Source organism: Neopelma chrysocephalum, unplaced genomic scaffold, assembly GCF_003984885.1.
Source record: "Neopelma chrysocephalum unplaced genomic scaffold, ASM398488v2 Primary Assembly neopelma1_63, whole genome shotgun sequence".
Classification (NCBI taxonomy): Eukaryota; Metazoa; Chordata; class Aves; order Passeriformes; family Pipridae; genus Neopelma; species Neopelma chrysocephalum.
In genome coordinates, this window is record NW_020897720.1 from 9,497,881 (window position 1) to 9,515,368 (window position 17,488).

At 42.9% G+C, this 17,488-nt stretch overlaps 1 protein-coding gene across 2 annotated transcripts; it reads left to right on the forward strand.

Annotated features, from left to right (window-relative positions):
* Nucleotides 1-81: 81 nt before the first annotated feature.
* Nucleotides 82-17,150, forward strand: GEMIN5 (gem nuclear organelle associated protein 5). 2 transcript variants are annotated; one of them, XM_027682380.1, is made up of 28 exons: nucleotides 82-262; nucleotides 421-575; nucleotides 1,096-1,277; nucleotides 1,781-1,932; nucleotides 2,155-2,286; nucleotides 2,482-2,614; nucleotides 3,031-3,190; nucleotides 3,792-4,004; nucleotides 4,710-4,795; nucleotides 5,285-5,379; nucleotides 6,031-6,167; nucleotides 7,273-7,346; nucleotides 7,727-7,908; nucleotides 8,009-8,148; nucleotides 8,549-8,720; nucleotides 8,953-9,180; nucleotides 9,688-9,801; nucleotides 10,199-10,327; nucleotides 10,923-11,018; nucleotides 11,318-11,455; nucleotides 11,815-11,962; nucleotides 12,085-12,204; nucleotides 12,426-12,636; nucleotides 13,219-13,476; nucleotides 14,127-14,289; nucleotides 14,915-15,488; nucleotides 15,900-15,996; nucleotides 16,538-17,150. In XM_027682380.1, the coding sequence occupies exons 1-28, from the start codon at nucleotides 82-84 to the stop codon at nucleotides 16,691-16,693; spliced, it is 4,626 nt and encodes a 1,541-aa protein (XP_027538181.1). In that variant the 3' UTR covers nucleotides 16,694-17,150. The 2 variants fall into 2 exon arrangements, with proteins under 2 accessions (XP_027538181.1, XP_027538182.1); XM_027682381.1 differs by having other exon boundaries at nucleotides 94-262; nucleotides 2,158-2,286.
* The last annotated feature ends 338 nt before the right edge of the window (nucleotides 17,151-17,488 follow it).

Genomic DNA, 17,488 nt, shown 5'->3' on the forward strand with positions numbered 1-17,488 from the left:
CACAGAGAGGCGCGGGGTTTGCGTCAGTTTGCGACGGCACTCGGCGGCAGCGCCCGGGGCACGTGGGGGGAGCGGGGGGCGATGGCGGCGGAGACGGGAACGGGAGCCGGGACAGGGATGGGGGTGAGGGCACTGCCCGCCTCCCCCAACTGGTACAGCAGCCGCTGCAGCGACGCCAGCAGCGACGGCCGCCTCTTCGGCTTCGCGGCGCGGCACCGCATCTGCCTGCTGGATGTCGGAGCCGCCGCCCCCACGTTTTACGGTACCGTCACAGCCCTCCCTGGCCCCCCGCGTTGTACAGGGAGGGACCGGGATCTGCCGGGGGAGGTGTGGGGCGAGTGGGGGGTGGGGGGTATAGGGAGGTGCCGGGCGCTCCCGGGGATCCGGGATTTGAATCACGGTATGTCGCTGTCGGTGCAGGGGAGCTCATCGGGCACACGGACAGGATCTCCGGGTTCGCGTTCTGCCACTGCCCCGGGCAGAGCGGCCTCTGCGCCAGCAGCTCCGACGACGGGAGCGTCAAGATCTGGGATACGACGTCGCTGTCGCCGGTGCTGGAATACAGCCGGCACCAGGTGGGAGCGGGAGCCACCGGGAGCGGGGGGCAGAGGGACTCGCGAGGGGGTGCGGTTATTTAGGGTTCTCACACAAAGCAGGGTGAGGCTGCCTCACCCAAAGGTGAATTTCAAACCCTCTGGCCGGGTTTTAGTTCTGCCCTGCGGCCTCGTTGCATCACCTCATTGAGCTGCTGGTTGCCATCAAAGCCGCAGTAAACCAGTGTGCTCGCGGTTTGGACTCGTTGCCGCTTAACCCAGCTCACTTAAAATGATCTCAACACATTACTGTTCCCCATGGGGCAGACTAAAGGTACGTTTGAACATTTTCTGTGACTCAGGACACCAGATCAGCATCTGCATCCATTTAAAGCCCAACAGACCCAAGACACATTGGAACAAACTGAACTGATGCTGGAAAGTGCTCACAGATTGTTTTCTGAACTGGTGCTGGGGAGTGCTCACAGATTATTTTCTGCCCATTATTCTGTGTTAGATTGTGGTGGAACAGCTCTAAATGTGTTCAATCCTCTTTCCTCAGAACCCAATCTCTGCGTTGCACTGGTCACCTCTTGTGAAGGATCTCATTGTGTCTGGTGATGAAAAAGGTGTCATTGTTTGCTACTGGTACAACAGAAGTGACAGCCAGCAGTTCTTCCCAGAGCCTCGCACAGTTTTTTGCCTCACTTGTTCCCCTCATCATGAAAACCTCGTGGCCATTGGGTAAATATTCATTGTGGTTTGTTTTCCACTATTCTCCTGCAAGAACCTTATTGGGAATTTTTTGCTACACGGCTGTAGGGTTAATTTTGAGAGGGTTTGGTGGCTGTTCTTCTAGTGTACAAGTTAGAAATAACACTTAGATGTGGTAAACCTGCAAGACACAGAAATCTTTAACAGTGTAATTGTGCGGGTTCAATTTGTATTTTTGAGGTTTCTTAAAACTGTTATTTTTAATTAAACTTGACTGAAAGCTGCATTAATAATGGATTGTTGTCATTCTTGAAGCCAAGTATACTGGTTGCCCTTCTTGAAAAGGCAGCTGCAAGCACCCCATTGCCATACTGGAGCTCCCATTACCATTAGTCTACCAATCCCATTGCTGCTAGGATTTGGCTTCTCTGTCTGTAATATGATAGTGATCCTGGAAAGAGCTTGGAAATCACTTAGAAATTATCCCACAAGCATCCAAGAACCTCTTCATTAATTTAGATCTCTGCTTTCAGCTACAAGGATGGCATGGTGGTTGTCATTGATATCAGCAGGAAAAGAGAAGTCCTGCATCGGCTGAGGGGCCACGAGGATGAAATACATTGTCTGGCCTGGTGCCCTGTGCCTGGTGAAGAAAGGTTACCTGCTTGGCAAGATGAGGTCCAGGGTATGTAGAAGTGATTAATACTTTGTGAAGTAATTTTTACTTCGTATAAATGTCTGTTTCTAGAGAATTGAATTCCTTATAGAAGGTTAGTAAGTAGCTAAGCAAAGGCAACTGATAAGTTCAGTACAGTGTGTTCTGATACAAATCAGTCTATTTTTCAGCTATTTTTTTTTTAAAGCTTTGAATTTCAAAGTGTAATAACATGACTTCAATGGTGTTCAGCAGTTCCTTCAGAGGAAGGCAGAGTTCCAAATGGGGAGCTGACACAGGACACAACCACAAAGAAAGGCTGTTATCTGGCTTCGGGAAGCAAAGATCAGACCATACGAATATGGAGCTGTACCAGAGGCAGGAGTAAGTAGGATTAATAATGTGAGATAAACAGTGACAGTGTGGTGGAAGAGCTGTTCTCTAACTGCAGCCTTTGTCTGCTAATTTGATGATTTAAAGCATGGGCAGTGTACTTAAAAGCTGCAGATTCACAGGGCTACTCTTTCTATCAGGGAATTCTGATGTGCAAGGTCTGGATGATCCCTCTTGGTTCCACAGGTGTGCTGACTCTGAAGTTGCCCCCCACCAAAAGAAGAGGTGGAGCCGTTGATCCCGCTGTTAAGGAGCGCATTTGGCTCACTGTTCACTGGCCTCCTGGTCGTGCCACAGAAATTGTGTCCAGTGGTTTTGGGTGAGTAGGGCACTCAGCAGCCTGGGGACCATCAGCAGCTGCAGATTCATTTGTTGATACTTAAGGAAGTGCTGGGCAGAAAACACACTCCCTTCCTCTTTCTGTCCCAGTATAACAGGAGAGAAGATAGGCCAAGAGTTAAAGTGGGAGTTCAGGCTTCTAGAAAACTATTTGTCCCATAATTTCTCCCATAATCTAACTGAATGTTGACTGCTGATGGTACAAGTTGTGTTTTTGCCCATCTCGTGGGGAAAGATGACCTGTCAGTTTTCAGGGTGGTGTTTGTGTGTAGCTCTGTACAGGCAGGTGCAGCTGTATTAGTCTTGTACTTGCAGAATGTGCACAGGTAGTGGAGTCTGTATATGGCCTGTGTTGTTCTTTTGAAGTGAAAAATTGAATAAATTTAAATTTTGCAGAGGAGAACTGCTTCTTTGGAATTTGGCCCAACCTGGAAAACGCAAGTGGACTCTTCTGGGATCTTCAGAAGGACAAAACCACTCCCGAATTGTGTTCAATCTCAGCTCTGTGAAGCAGCAAGACAAAGAGCTCCTTTTTTCCATTTCCATGGACAGAGATGTAAGAACCATTTTAAAATTAACATAAAAATGCCCATAGTGTACAGTTTGACTAAGTGAGGCTAAGCCTTTTAGGGCCACAGTATTTCTTTTTAAGTGGGTTTATTGCAGCATTTTGTAACATCATTGCTTAAGATTGGGTCGTGTATTTTTTTGTTAGCTTATAAGCTCAAGCTCTTACCCTGGTGAATTGTTATGACATTCTGGACTGCAATGGTAAGCATTTAATAAAGAGTACTTACCACTCCTTTTTCACTTTTAAAAGGTCTGGTTTTCCATCGTAAAATCATTTAATTGTACAAACTAAAGCATCTGGGTTTTTTGGTTTTTTTTTTTAGTCTTTGGCCTTTTACAGGCAGCAGAGTGCCTCCTATTTTGAAATTTAAAGAGGACCATAGTATTAAAATATATTCATTGTGTCCATTTCATTACAGTCTTTCAACTGTTGCAGCCCTGTCAGTGACATCCTCTGGATGCAGATCACACACTGTCAGGCCTTGAATTTGACCTTTTAATTCTTCATCTCACAACATGCTTTGTTTTTCCTTGTCATATCAGTCACTCTATATTTAACTATTCCTTGTTCCTTAAATGTTCTTCAGGTGAAGTGCTGGGACCTGTCAACTCTGGATTGCAGCTGGACCATGCCCTCCCTTGGAGGCTTTGTCTACAGTCTTGCCTTCTCCCCTGTGGACACAGGCTGTCTTGCCATCGGGGTTGGAGACAGCATGATCCGGGTGTGGAATACTTTGTCCATGAACAATATTTACGATGTTAAAACCTTCTGGCAAAGCATAAAGTCCAAGGTCACAGCAGTAAGTGTGCTTTGGATTCCTTTTTTTTTCCTCTTATCTCTTCTCCTCTTTTCACTCCATTTTTTTCTAGTATGTTTTTTCTCTCTTTCACTCTGAAGAAGGTTTTTCCCAATGAAAAGTAGACAAAGCCAAGTTGTCCATTTTGTACTCTATTCTTTCAGTCTACAAGACATTTTGGGGTCTGCCAACAAATTTTTAGACTTATTTACAACCCTCGGTGCCCTCACTACATCTAGTGAAAATCAGCTGAAGTCCAGCTGGCTGTTACATTACTTTTACTTTTATCCTCCTTTGTGATCCTTCCTTGTTTCATCCATGGTTGCCCTTGCTTTGCTAGGAAGTTTGACACATACAAAAACCAACACAACCAACACAGGTGTCTTCAGTTTAGGTTTAACCAGGAGCTGGCCAGAAGCTACAGTCTGGTAAAATAGCTGGCAGAAGTAAAATCATGTTTTCCATTTTTGTTTTGCAGTGTAGGTGTCAAATAGCATTTTAATGATTTGTAGTCCGTTTTATCTTATCCCACCATACCTGGTAGGGGGAGAGCCTTTGATACTCAGAGCTGAGTGATCAGATCCAGTGGCTGTAGTTGGAGGGGTGGGTGTAGGGCATAGTCCTTGCTCAGCAGTTTCAACATTTTCCTTTTATTATAGAAGTGTCTTGGCTTATGTCATTATGTGTTTCTCTGTATTTTTCTTGCAGTTGTCCTGGCATCCAACTAAGGAAGGCTCCTTGGCTTTTGGAACAGATGATGGAAAGGTTGGCATATTTGACACCTTCTCCAGCAGGTAAAAAAGTAGCTTTCAAATGCATTAGTGTCAGATCCTGCTGATGTATGATCACACGTGGGGGGTGTGGTCTTTCCTGAGGAATATCTTTGCTGTTGGACAAGAGTAGTACTAATTTAAAACTATTCAAACAGCTAGATTTTCGGTGCATTTTTTCATCTCCATTATGTTTGATAGCTTCTAAGGTCAACTTGCCTTAAGGTAAACTTAAAATTGCATGACCAGAGGTCACCTGTGGGAGGACATGAGTTGGGGAAGACTTTAGCCAGAAAGACAATTTCAGGGAAGGAGAAGCATTGTGCAGGGGAAGCTCACCAGGACAGTTTGTAGTAGTGTCCTAGAGCAGATGTTGAAGAAAGCTTGGTTGTGCCATGGCTTTAGTATGTTAAAGCACCTGGTGTCTGAAAATACATTGCTTTGATTTTATCTTTTTTTAATTTCTGTTTGCTGAAACCTGACTGGCCCTGCTTCCTTGTCTTCCTTGCCCAGTGCTAAGAACAAGCCACCTCAGATCTCCAGTACTTACCACAAGAAGACTGTCTATGCATTAGCCTGGGGGCCTCCAACTCCTCCTCTGACTTCTGGTGAGTTTTCCAACGCCTTGTGACGAAGTAGAACATCCATGCAGAGCTCAGAGATGCCATGAAGCTGGGATGCCCTCCCTTCTTAGGAGAAGGAGCCCCATTTGCTTGGTGGCAATCCTTTGCAGCAGCTAAGAATGCATTCTGCTTGAGGAATTATTAATAATTTTTGCAATTGTTAATAATTTTGGTTAGTAATGTTTTGTTAATAATTTTTGTTAAAAATTTTTGCAAACTATTCTAGTTTTTGAATTCTAGTATCCTCAGGAAATAGGTAGGATTGTACCACACCTCTGGGGTTGTTTGTCAGGGTGTTACAGCCCAGTAACTGCACAGGCTTCTTGCAGTGACTGCATCAGATCAAATACGTGTTCCTCAGCTCCAGAAGTGTGTTTCTGCCATTTGAACTGAACAGAACTGCTCCATTAGCTCTTCTTACACAACTTGAATTTTTTTTTTTTAGGACCAAACTTAAAAGGGCATTTTAATACTTGCAGTGATTGTGTTTTGAGAATTTCCTGCTGCTGAACTACAGGCAATTGAAACATGCATAGAGCCTTTTGAAATAATGCTTTGATTAATAGTGGGAGTGGTTACTTCTGCGAAGACTGATGAAGAACAAAGTTTATTTAGCTTTTTTTCTTTGTTGGATAGGAGAAGAAAGTGAACAGCCCTCTGTAACTTTGTACAGTTGTGCTGGAGAAGGTATTGTTTTTCAACACAATCCCTGGAATCTTGATGGAGAAGCAAATGACATCAACAAAGTCATCCGAGACACTAATTCAATCAAAGTGAGTATGAATTTGAGGGGGTTTTATGAATTCACAGTAACCATGCCATAGTTTCTGTGGCCTTGTAGTTGTAAGCTTCTGACTTGGCTTTCCTGATGTATCTGTAACAAAGAGGTTGAAGCCCTCAGTCTCCACAGGTGAACTTCAGAGACAAGACACTCATTGACTCAAACTGTTTAAACAGTTTATGTAGTTGCCTCCGAAAAGGGTTGTTTTATTTTTCCCCCGGTGTCAACATGGCACATCTGTTTGGTTTTAAAGCTGTATGTGGCTGTTTAAAATAACACATTCATACAGAGCTTTCCAGTTTCAGTACACTAGAAGCAATATCCTGAATAATGTCCTAGCTTAGATCACATGGTGGTCATGCAGGAGTTATTTACTTCACCTCCTTTAGTTCTCTTGTAGCAAAAATGTACTTTTTTATTTTTTAAATAAATTATTCACTAAAGGCCATCCTGATTTTGCAGGAAGCTGTTTCCATTTACACTGTAGCCAGTGCAGAGTGGTTGGTGATAACTGTGTATCTTCTTAAGTATGATCAGTCATTTCTTAGTTGAAAATATGAATAAGTGAAGTGGGTTAGATCTTCAGTTCCTTTAAGTCACTGTGTCAGCTGAAGTCAATCTAATGGTATTGATTTATATCAGCTGGGTTTTGGCTTCTCCCTTAAGTGCAGACTCACTGGGTGTTAAGAGACTAATATCGCAGGCATTGAAATGATCATATTTAGGCATCTAAATTGTAAGTAGCTTTTGTCTGAATTAGAAAGAATAGAAATAATTACAAGTAAACTTTGGTTGCTTTTGAAATATGTTAAAATTTGCTTGCTCGTCTGGGGCTCTCCAAGGAGCATAAGAAGATCAAAACATCAAGATCCTACTGGAATCCAGACAAACTTCCTTTGAGATGTTTCACTGAACTGATAAAAATAATCACTGGTTATTGCATAAGTTCATTCAGTCTTTCTTAATTGCTAAAGATTATGCCACTGCTATGAAAGCAATGGACCCTTTTGTGATTAGTTGCAGCTCTGTCCAGTTGTGAGTCTTTCTTTGACGGAGATTTAAGAGTTTTTGGCAATAGTTGTGTCTTCTTTCTACAGCACAAACTCCCTGCACGTACAGAGATCAGCTGGAAACCAGATGGCAAACTCCTGGCTCTTGGCAATGAGGATGGGTACGTTTCACTTGTAGGTTAAGTGTGATGTCTGTGCTGATCTTTACTGGAGTCACTGGTGAAGCAAAAGTGCTTCTTGTTGCCCTGCTTTGTCTCTTGTTCTTTCCCTGCTGATGTATTTGAGTTATGATAATAAAGCATTCCTTGTTACTTGTTTTAGCTGTACTTGTCATGGAGGATCCTCATTATCACATTCAATTATTTTTCAAGGATCCACTCATGGTTGAAATGCACTTTTGCTGATGTTTGAAACAAGGGTTTGAGTTGAATCCAGAAAGCACAAACTCAGTTACTGTAATTATGTTCTATAATTCTGCTCATGCAAGACAACCATTTTCACCAAGTACTGGAATTCTTACCCTGTTGTTCTTGTATTTCAGCTCAATTGAAATATTTCAGGCCCCAAACTTGAAGTTGCTCTGCACTATCCAGCAGCATCACAAGCTGATTAATGCCATTCGTTGGCACCATGAGCACGGGAACCAGCCAGAGCTGAGTTACTTGATAGCTTCAGGCTCAATCAATGCCACCATTTATGTGCATAATCTGAAGAGCGTTGTAGGTAACAGTTTGCAGATTATATTTCAAGTTTTGGCATCTTTTTTTTGGTTTAGTTCTGGTTTGTCTTGCTGACCATTCTTGATCCTTTTTTTTTCTTTCAGAGAGCACTTCAGAAAGCCCTGTGACAATAACAGAGCCTTTTCGAACTCTGGCTGGGCACACAGCTAAAATCACAAGTCTTTCTTGGAGCCCCCACCATGAGGGAAGATTGGTATCTGCTTGCTATGATGGCACTGCACAGGTACTGTCCACAGCCTCTCAGAAGTGTTGCTAAACAGCAAAGCTTTTTTGTGAGATAAACTACTGAAATACTGCAAATTTACCCTTGGTAACCATCTCCCGATTCTGGATACCTGATATGCACCTGTCTCCATGTTTTTGCAACTTGCAAAATGATTTGTAAGTCCAGTCATTATTGTTTTCGTATCAACATTTTGGAATCTTTAAAAAAGAAAGGTGTTATGCAACTGTATCAATGCAAACAAAGCAAGCCCTGAATTTTCTCCATTTGCATGTTGGTGTTTGAAATACCCCTTCAAAAACCCAAGAGAGAAGTTCCTACAAGTGCAAATCATGAGAAAATGCAGAGTATTGGGGGAAGAATAGAGTTTCTGAGTAACTGGATTTCTTTCTTGTTGAAGGTGTGGGATGTTATGAAGGAAGAGCCACTTTGCAACTACCGAGGGCACCAGGGCCGCCTGCTGAGTGTCCAGTGGTCACCAGTGGATTCAGATTGTGTTTATACAGGAGCAGATGATTTTTCTGTTCACAAATGGCACATCTCAAAGCAGGAGCACACACGGCCCCCTCAGGGTAAGTATGTTCAAACAAAACATCCTTTCCTGAATGCGATATTGGAGCTGGGAAATAGAGGGTTGCCACGTTGAAATGGTGTCAGTTCTTATGCTGAATTTCCACATCTGCCTGCTTCCTCTTCAGGAATAAACCATGTCCAGGTTTAAATTGAGTTGTATCCTTATTTGGAAACTAAACGTTGATCTTCAGAGACAGGCAGCTAATACACTAACATTGCAATCTTTTATAGGCAAGAAGAGTATAGAATTAGAGAAAAAAAGAAGTATGCAACCAAAGGTCAAAGCCAAGAAGAAAAAAAAGCCTACAGGACAGAGTTCAGGCAAGCAGGATGTAAATGATGCCATGAATGGAGATGAAAGCATGAAGGAAACGTTGCTAGAGGAAAATGGAATGTTGGACCATGAAGGAGAAAAAGAAGCTCAGGAGGCAGAGTTGCCTGATAAAGTCTCTATGACTGGTAATAATTAAATCATCTTAGTTCAGTGGTTCCCAGAGTGTTCAGCCCTCAGAGCATCACCAACTTTAATTTTCATGCAGATTTTCTCATTATATGGTTTTATTGAAATTGTCCAGTTGAAGGAAATATGCTTCAGGAATGCATTTCATAATTTTCTAGACTAGTTTGGGACTAATTGTCTTTAAATAAGAAGATTCTGGCCTCATGAACAGAGTTACTGTGTTTGGCTTGAAACAATGTGAATTTTTGATCAGTGTTGCCTTCTGGTGATAAATCTTAAAATGCTGGTGGACCTTCATTAGTGTCTGTTGACATCTTATTTAGCCTTCTGACAGTTCTCTGATGTTCTCTTGATACTTCCTTTCCCTAAAAAGCTGTTAAGTTCTATGGCAAAGCAAAGCTTGGTATATTTCAAAGTTAATGTAACAGATTGTGAATATGTGAATTTTTCTGCTGTGGCCTTTTCCATTCATTGGGTTTCCTTTTTTTAATCACTTAACTCCACAGTGTCCAAGGATGCATCTTCATCTTCATATGATTATTCTTCATTCAACTTGCCAAAGCCTTTTGTGACCCAGAAAGCTGCTCCTGTGAAAAAGGATCCACCTAAAGAGAAACCAAGTTAGTATGTTTTAGGGTCTTTTAACAGTCCTGCAGAGTTTCTCATTCTGCGCTTGTGTTTGGCTGCAGTTTCTCTTCCTGATGTGACCAAATAAGGGCCAGAGAAATAAGAGTGTGCATGTTTATTTTAATTGCCCTGCTTGTCAGGTCAGTTCAGTAGTTGTTTAATGGGGGCTTAGATATTGCCTTTTAGTTGCTAAAAGGCTATTCCAGGCAAGATGGGCAGAAAATATGCAAAGTGATCAGTATTCAAAAGTCAGGGTTGTCATAGTAAAGATTTTTGTGGGTCTTGAGCATCTGCTTTTTGATTTCCAGTGTGAGGAAGAAGGTACTTTGGAATATGTTGAGGAGTTCTGCTGTAACTGCAGCAGTGACTACAATGTGTCTGATTTTTCAGCTCCTGATGCCTCTCTGAAGAAGAAGAAGCCTCGTTCTATTCTGCCCTTCAGCACATTCATGGATCAGAGATCAAAAGATGAATTGCATCAGGACTGCTTGAGGCTGGCTACATGTCTGAAAACTAAAGGTATCAGTATAAAACTAAAATGCTTAGAGGGTAGGTGCTCTCAAGTTCTCAGAAGCATGTGTGTCCAGGGACTTGGCTGACAACTGGCCACTAGTTTTTATAAATCCTCCCCTTTATCAAAGTGTATGACTAACTGTGGTCTCTTATCTCACTTCTCTTGCAGTGTTTCTGTGCTCTGTAGGCACTCAGCCAGGTTTTGAGTAAGATGTTACGTTGTTGAGACAGGGTAGAATTGTCTGTGTATGTGCAAAATGCTTTCACCTTCAAAAGCATAATGTGAGCAGAGGAAAATAAGCCGTGAGGGAGATGTTTGTCTACTCACAGTATTGTTCCTTAGAGCATGCAAAGGAATGTGCTATGTTTGATTTAGAATAAATGTTCTGTGCAAATACCATCCTTCTAATCAAACTTAAAACTAAGTGCTAGGTGTTGATCTGCAAATTATTAAATCTGCTATGCAGGAAAGGAAGTAAAAGACATAAGTATTTGCCAACAGTTGAGTGTAACTGAGTGGTAGTGACTTGGCACGTTCCAGTTCCCAGTGTTGTACCAAATCTTAAATCTTTTTCTTAAATATTCTTCTTATCTGGTTTAGATAATAATGAAGATGTGTCCCCTGACCTTAAGGATTGCATCCACTTGGGGCTGTTCACAGACAGGGATTCTGTGCACAAGATGATTGATGTGGAAGGTAAGTGGAATAATGAATCCATTTTGCCAGTATGTTCATTGTAACTGGTACATTCAAGGAGAAAACAAATTGAGAAAAATGCTTGAGTTTTCTCTACTGTGGATGACAGTCTAGGATTAAGAATGCAGTTCTGTGTGAAAAGAAGAAAATACATATTTTTCCCAGATAGTTTTTACACCTTTCAGATGCAAACCTGCAATATCTTCGGCTTGCTTGATCTCACTTTTGCCAAGATGTTTTACTGTGACAAATAATGCTATTGCACTCCTGCTGATAGGAGGTGTGCTTGCTTCCAACAGGAAAACATCACTTGGAGAGTGGGCATCCAGAGCTCTTCCAGCAGCTCATGTTGTGGAAAGGAGACATGAAGGGTGTCCTCCAGGCAGCTGCTGAGAGGGGGGAGCTGACAGACCAGCTCGTGGCAATGTCACCCATGGGTACGTTTGCTCTTGTAACACATCAGCAGGTGAAATTGGCTGCCAAGGGTACCCTGGTCCTTCTGGGACAGGAACTCAGGAGTTGGGTTCTTTCTAATAAGTAGAAGTCCTTACAGCTTGCTGTTGATTTAAATATGCTTTTAAGTTATTTTACTGGTAGTGAACTCCTACAGTCATGTTCAAGCCCTAGTTTTGCCCTGTTTTGTTGCCTCATGGACTTGTATTAGGATGGTTAAGAAATAAGAAGCTCATCTGAGGCAGAGAATGAAGAATGTTGAAGAATCAGTGATGATGTCATCCCACATGAATTCTTCCAGTTTTAACCTTTGCCTCCAATGATGTTGCCTTCTCTTTTGCAGTTGGATATCAGGCCTGGGTTTGGACAGTAGAAGCCTTTGCAAAGCAGCTGTGTTTCCAGGAGCAGTATGTGAAGGCTGCCTCCCATCTCCTGTCCATCCATAAAGTGTATGAGGCCATCGAGCTCCTGAAAGTGAACAATTTTTACAGGTTGCTGTATATTTATGTTTAGCATTTTATCTTGTTTTCTAGTGGGTTAGATTTGACATTTTGTTTCACTTTTTGTACACAGTCACTTAACTTTTCTGTCTGGTTTCCCTTATGTGCATTAGGGAAGCAATTGTAATTGCTAAGGCCAGGTTGCGTCCAGAAGATCCAATTCTGAGGGATCTCTACACCAGCTGGGCAGCTCTGTTAGAAAAAGCTGGTCATTATGCCATGGCTGCCAAATGGTGAGTGTTATTGGTTCCATGCCTGAAACAAAGAAAGTCCTTGGTTTTGTAGCAGTTTAAATCTATTAACTGCTCTGGTCATCGTTTGTCTGAGGTGCTTTCTGAGCCTATCTCACTAGATTCCCTCTAATGTAGGTGGGAAAAGAAGCTACTGTGATGCAACACAATTTTAAAGTTGTATTTTAGTACTAATCAATCTGATTTGCTTTAATCTCTTTCAGTTATTTGGGGGCTTCTTCACCCTATGATGCAGTAAAAGTGTTGTCAAGAAAGGGGGATGTGACATCCCTTAAAACTGCTGCTGAGCTTGCACTGATATCTGGAGAGGAGGAGTTGTCAGCAACTTTGTCTTTGAGATGTGCACAAGACCTGCTGTTATCCAGGAACTGGGTGGGAGCTGAGGAAGTCCTTCAGCAACATAAAACTTTATTTGTGAGTCTGGTCATTTCCTTTCTGCTTTCTTTCGTGTTTTGTCTCTGCAGATTATCCTAACTTGGCACCACTTCCCATATGTTAATAGTCCACAAGTAGTCTTTTGAGCTGGTTTTGCCTGAAAATATTTTTCTAGGAGTATATTGCAATGACCCTATGGAAAAGCATGTGTCTTTGCAGAGGGCCCATGGTGGGGTGGTGTGTAGACTCTCTGTACTTGTTAGTTATATGAGAGGTTGTTGAGAAAAGGGGGATTCTTTTTTTAAGTGTAAGAAAAGATTTAAAGGAACAAATGAGCCTAACTGTAAGTCCAGCTGCTGGAGGCTTAAACCTGAAATCTGTTTTCAAGTGAGCTGAGAAGCAGGTGGCTACCTTGGCTTTTTCTGAGGTTTCCTTGTGATTTCCCATCATTGTCTCTGTCAGCATTGTTCTTTGGTAGCTGATGTTGTCAGTCTGTCACCAGCAAGCTGCTACCAGCCATGATGTTCTTAAATCATTGTACCTGCTGTGGTCAGCAAGGGATTGTTTTTCTTGCAGCAACAGCTCAGTGTTCTTTTTTTCTTTTTTTTATCCTTTTTAAAGGGACAAAGACTTGTTTTCTGCCTCAACGAGCTGCTTTGCAAGTGCCTTAGTGAAAGAAATCCCTGTGACCGAAAGAGCCCCGTTCCCCCCTGTTACCACAGCTGGGAGCTGAACAGAGAGGCCTCATTTTTTGACATGGTGATAGAAGTGTGGCAGAATGTGTTGGGCATGGACACCACTGAACGAGCCACATGTGCATGGGAGCAGCTGCGCCAGGTTGAGCATCCTCCTTCTACCAGCAACACCCCCCCAAAGCAGGTAAATGGATTTTGATCTGCACACACACACACACAGTAAAACCAGCCAGGTTGTGCTGTTGTACCAGACGTTGCCAGGACACCCACGTCTGCACCCTGCTGCAGGATGGGTTGTAGTCTGGGAGAAAGAGATGATCATCAGCTGGGACAGCTTTCTGTAGCCACCAGGTGCTTCTGCACTTGTTTCTGTGCAGGATAAGAACTGACGTTTGGTGTCATGGTGAGCACTGAGGTCACCGAGATGTGCTGGCCGGGAGTGACTGAGATAGCTGAGTAGTCTCAGCACTGGTTCAGGGATTTGTATTGAACTTAGGGGAGGCAAGGCTGCTTGTTGTTAAAATATCCTGGGGTTTACAAGGTCTGTCCATAGACTGGTGCTCTTGCAGCTCTTCTCTCTGACCACGGTGAGTCACTGACGGTTGGTGTGCTCCCACTTCTCATCTACTTAGTAGGACACATGCAAGCTCAGCTGCTGATTTTACAGCTATAAGGGGTGTAGAAGTGCTGCATCTCCTGCATGAAGGAGACTGTAAATTACGTTGTCATTAAAATTGCTTGTGGTTGTCATGTGCTGCTGGGCTCTTCCACAATGGCCATAAGCTCGTACTTTGCAGTAAAAACCATTAATTTGCTCTCTGGTGCTTTCTGTAGGTGCTTTTCCATATCTCCCATGACCTGGCCCTTGCAGCACTGAGCTATCAGTCTGGTACCTGGGATGAGGCAGTGAAAAGTATTCTTGGGGCTGTGACTCGCAGTTTTGATGCTGGTAATTTCACTCTGATGCAGGAGATTTGCAGTATCATCCTTCCTGAGGGTAAGTCTCTCCTTGTGTCTCTTCTCCTGGCACTGACAGATACAGGGCTCTTCCCTGTAAGCACAGCTGTGTGTCCATTAATGTTCCTAGGCACAATAACGTTTGGAAGGAGCAAGACACCCATATCTATGGAAATTTGTAGAATTTTGCTAGTGCAAGGGCTGCTGGGTGATCAAAATTCTTGCCAGTGGAAGGAAGCTCAGCTCTGTCAGCTGACGTGAGTGATGTAGGAAACAGAGTGAATTTTGTTCTGTAAGGAAGATAGGGGACATTAGAAAGCTGTGTTCATCTCACAGCTACAAATAACTCCAACCTGCTCTTCCTTTCATTCTCTTTAGAGTGTACAGTGCATTTCTTTTGTGGCTCTTGATTTCATGACTGTTGTGTTGTGCAGCTTGGGACCAAGGAATTTTGCTGTAGCTGATGAGAACAGTCAGCTAGAACAAAGTATTGTGTTTACAAAGATTCCAAAGATTTCTTTGCTTTCATACTTTCTGTACTGCTCTGCCAGCATCTGAGTAAATCCCTGATTTGGGTTTCCAGGGTTTCCTGGTTCATTTACCAGATCTGCTCTTTGTCTTTGGAAAGCTGTGTGAACTGTTTGTAATCCTGTTTTCATTATTAGGCTGTGATGACCTGAGACACAAACTAGACAGCACAAATTCCCAGAGCATGGATGCCTGCAGAAGTTTGGAGGGCTTTGTGGCTTATAGACTGCTCTATGACCTGTGGTGGAACCCACCCAAAGACCCTCCTGGCTTGCAAAAGGCTGTGCTGGATCCTGTGCTGTGCCCCAGTGAGCAGACAGCTCTTGAGAAGAGTTACCTTTCTGGTGACTCCTCCCCTGGAGAAACGGATCAAACTCCAGCTGAGAGGGATGAAAACCTCTGCAATACAACTGAAGTGCAGAAGTGTGAGACACAAAGTGACTCAGGAACCAACTTGGTCGATTTGGTAGACGGACAATCAAAACTGAAGGGTTGCAAAGTGCTCCTTTCAGAAGAGATGGCTGTGCTACAGAACACCCAGAGAGATATAGCGGAGGTCCAGGACACTTTAGCAGAAATGATCCGCCAGCATCAGCAGCAGAGGAACAATCTCCAGGAAAACACAAATGGAAACACCCAGGAAAACAACCTAGAGCAGAGTTCAGAGACTGAATTAGAGAAACCATGCTCTGACAGCAACCAGATGAATGGGTAAGATTCAGCACATGAATCAGTGGATTGAAAAGTGTTGCTTTTTTCTGTGTGTTTGTGCTGCAAATTGCCTCTAATCTCCAGCTGAACACCCAGGGACACTTAAAGATACAGCTCAGAAATCTTGCATTTTTCTGGGGCTGAACCACCATATTCCTAAACTCAGTGCAGCTGAACAGCTTCGTGATACACAAGGTGTGTTGTTACAGTGAAAAGGGGAGGACAATGAAAAGGACAGGCATGGTCTAAGAGGCCTGTTTCTTTGTTGAACAGTTGTTTGGGACTTTGGCAAGAAGGAGCTAGAGCATAAAACACTTTTCCATTTATCTCCTATGCTCTGTGTACAGGAGAGAGGCTATGCAGTAACTTAAGCAAAACAGTTACCAATGACACCTGTTTTTTTCTTGACAGCAAAGATGAAATAAAGCAACCAATTACACTCCCTGAGCTCACAAAGCAGCTTCTCCATGCAAAGCAGAAACTAGCGGAATTCCCAGACAATTTAAAGGTAAGTTTTCAGAAGAGCCCTTGTGGTTCTGAAAGGGCAGCCTCATTACAGAATCCCTTCCATAGAGGGATTGTGATCCTATGGAATTTTGAGACACAGCTGACACGTGGCATCAGGGTGGTGTTTTTCTTTCAAGCATAACTTTTCCTGTGCAGTTGGAAAGCGTAGCTAAAGCTCCTGTGTGGGAGAAACCAATGGGATATCCTGTATGGATCCATCTCATGCATTTTAGAAGTAATTCCTTGCTACTTACGTATGAAAACAATTTGATAAACAGTAAAATCAGAAATTTAAGCTATAAAATGGCCTTTATAGATCAGGAGCTGTAGAAACTACTCATCACATGTTTGAAAACATGTAACCATGGTGATTATGCAAGAGGGGGCAAATGGGGTTAAATGTGAAGAGGAGACAATGCATCTGACTCCTGACTATCTCTGTTTCAAGGATTCTATAAAGCAGTGTTTTTAGAGAGCTGCCTGCCTGAATATGTTGTTGAGCAATTGTAATTGACAGTCACCTCATGTTCCTTTTTTTGCAGGCCTTGCCCTTCCCTGACGTGCTGGAATGCTGCCTTGTACTCCTTCACCTTGGATCCCAGTGCCCTCCTGAGCTACAGGAACAGGCTCTGGATCTCCTTAGGAAACACAGCAGTGCTAATATTTACAAAAAGGCTGTCAGGAGGTTCTTGACATGACATTTTGACACCAAACTGTCTCCCCTCTTGAGCTGCCTACAGTTACTTAACACCAAGGCTGTTCTTTCTTCAAGTGAAGGCTTGTTTTGATGGCTGTGGCTGTTATTGAAACACAAATTCAGGTTTATGTACAGACCCATTTGTGCTCATTCACTAATAATACTTAAGGACACTGTTAGAAAATTGAAAAGCAGGAGAGTGTGGGCTTGAACTGTTATACAGGATTTTTGTATAGTCTTTTTTTCATTTGTTGGACACTATGCTAATGGAAGCTCTTGCTATTTACACGTAAGAGAAACAGTTTTGAGCAGCTGTACAGTCTCAGCAGAGGAAGAGTAGCTGCCCTCAGGAAAATCAATGGTTTCTGTAACCAAACTGACCCTTAAGCCAGTACTGTTCTTAGAAGCATTGTGAGTTTATTTTCCCTCCTTTAAATAAAGTCTTCTGCCACCATGAATTGGTATTTAAGTTGATGTGTAGAAATCAGTATCAAGCAAGAGCAAATGCATTAAAAATAAGTCTGGGCTGGGTTCTTTTTTGTTGTTAAATGTGTGCTATGGCTTAGCACTGTGTGCTGAAGCCACCTGTACAAAGTAAAAGGGGGGCAAGATTATTTGTTTCCAGCATGACTAGTGAGAGAGAAGGAATTTCCCCAGGTCAGGAAAAGTCCCTGCTTTTGAAAACATCCACAACTGAACAAACTGCTTTTTGCTACAGTGGTGGTGAATTTGAGGTACAGTCAAGCTCTCTAGAATGGTGCTATTCTAGAAGTGCCAAAACCAATTGTGGATTCGG

Coding starts and splice junctions, on each gene's coding strand:
- GEMIN5 (XM_027682380.1), top strand. CDS start 82: ATGGCGGCGGAGACGGGAACGGGAGCCGGGACAGGGATGGGGGTGAGG. Junction 4,796..5,284: donor TTTGACACCTTCTCCAGCAG/GTAAAAAAGTAG, acceptor TTCCTTGCCCAG/TGCTAAGAACAAGCCACCTC. Junction 5,380..6,030: donor AACTCCTCCTCTGACTTCTG/GTGAGTTTTCCA, acceptor TTTGTTGGATAG/GAGAAGAAAGTGAACAGCCC.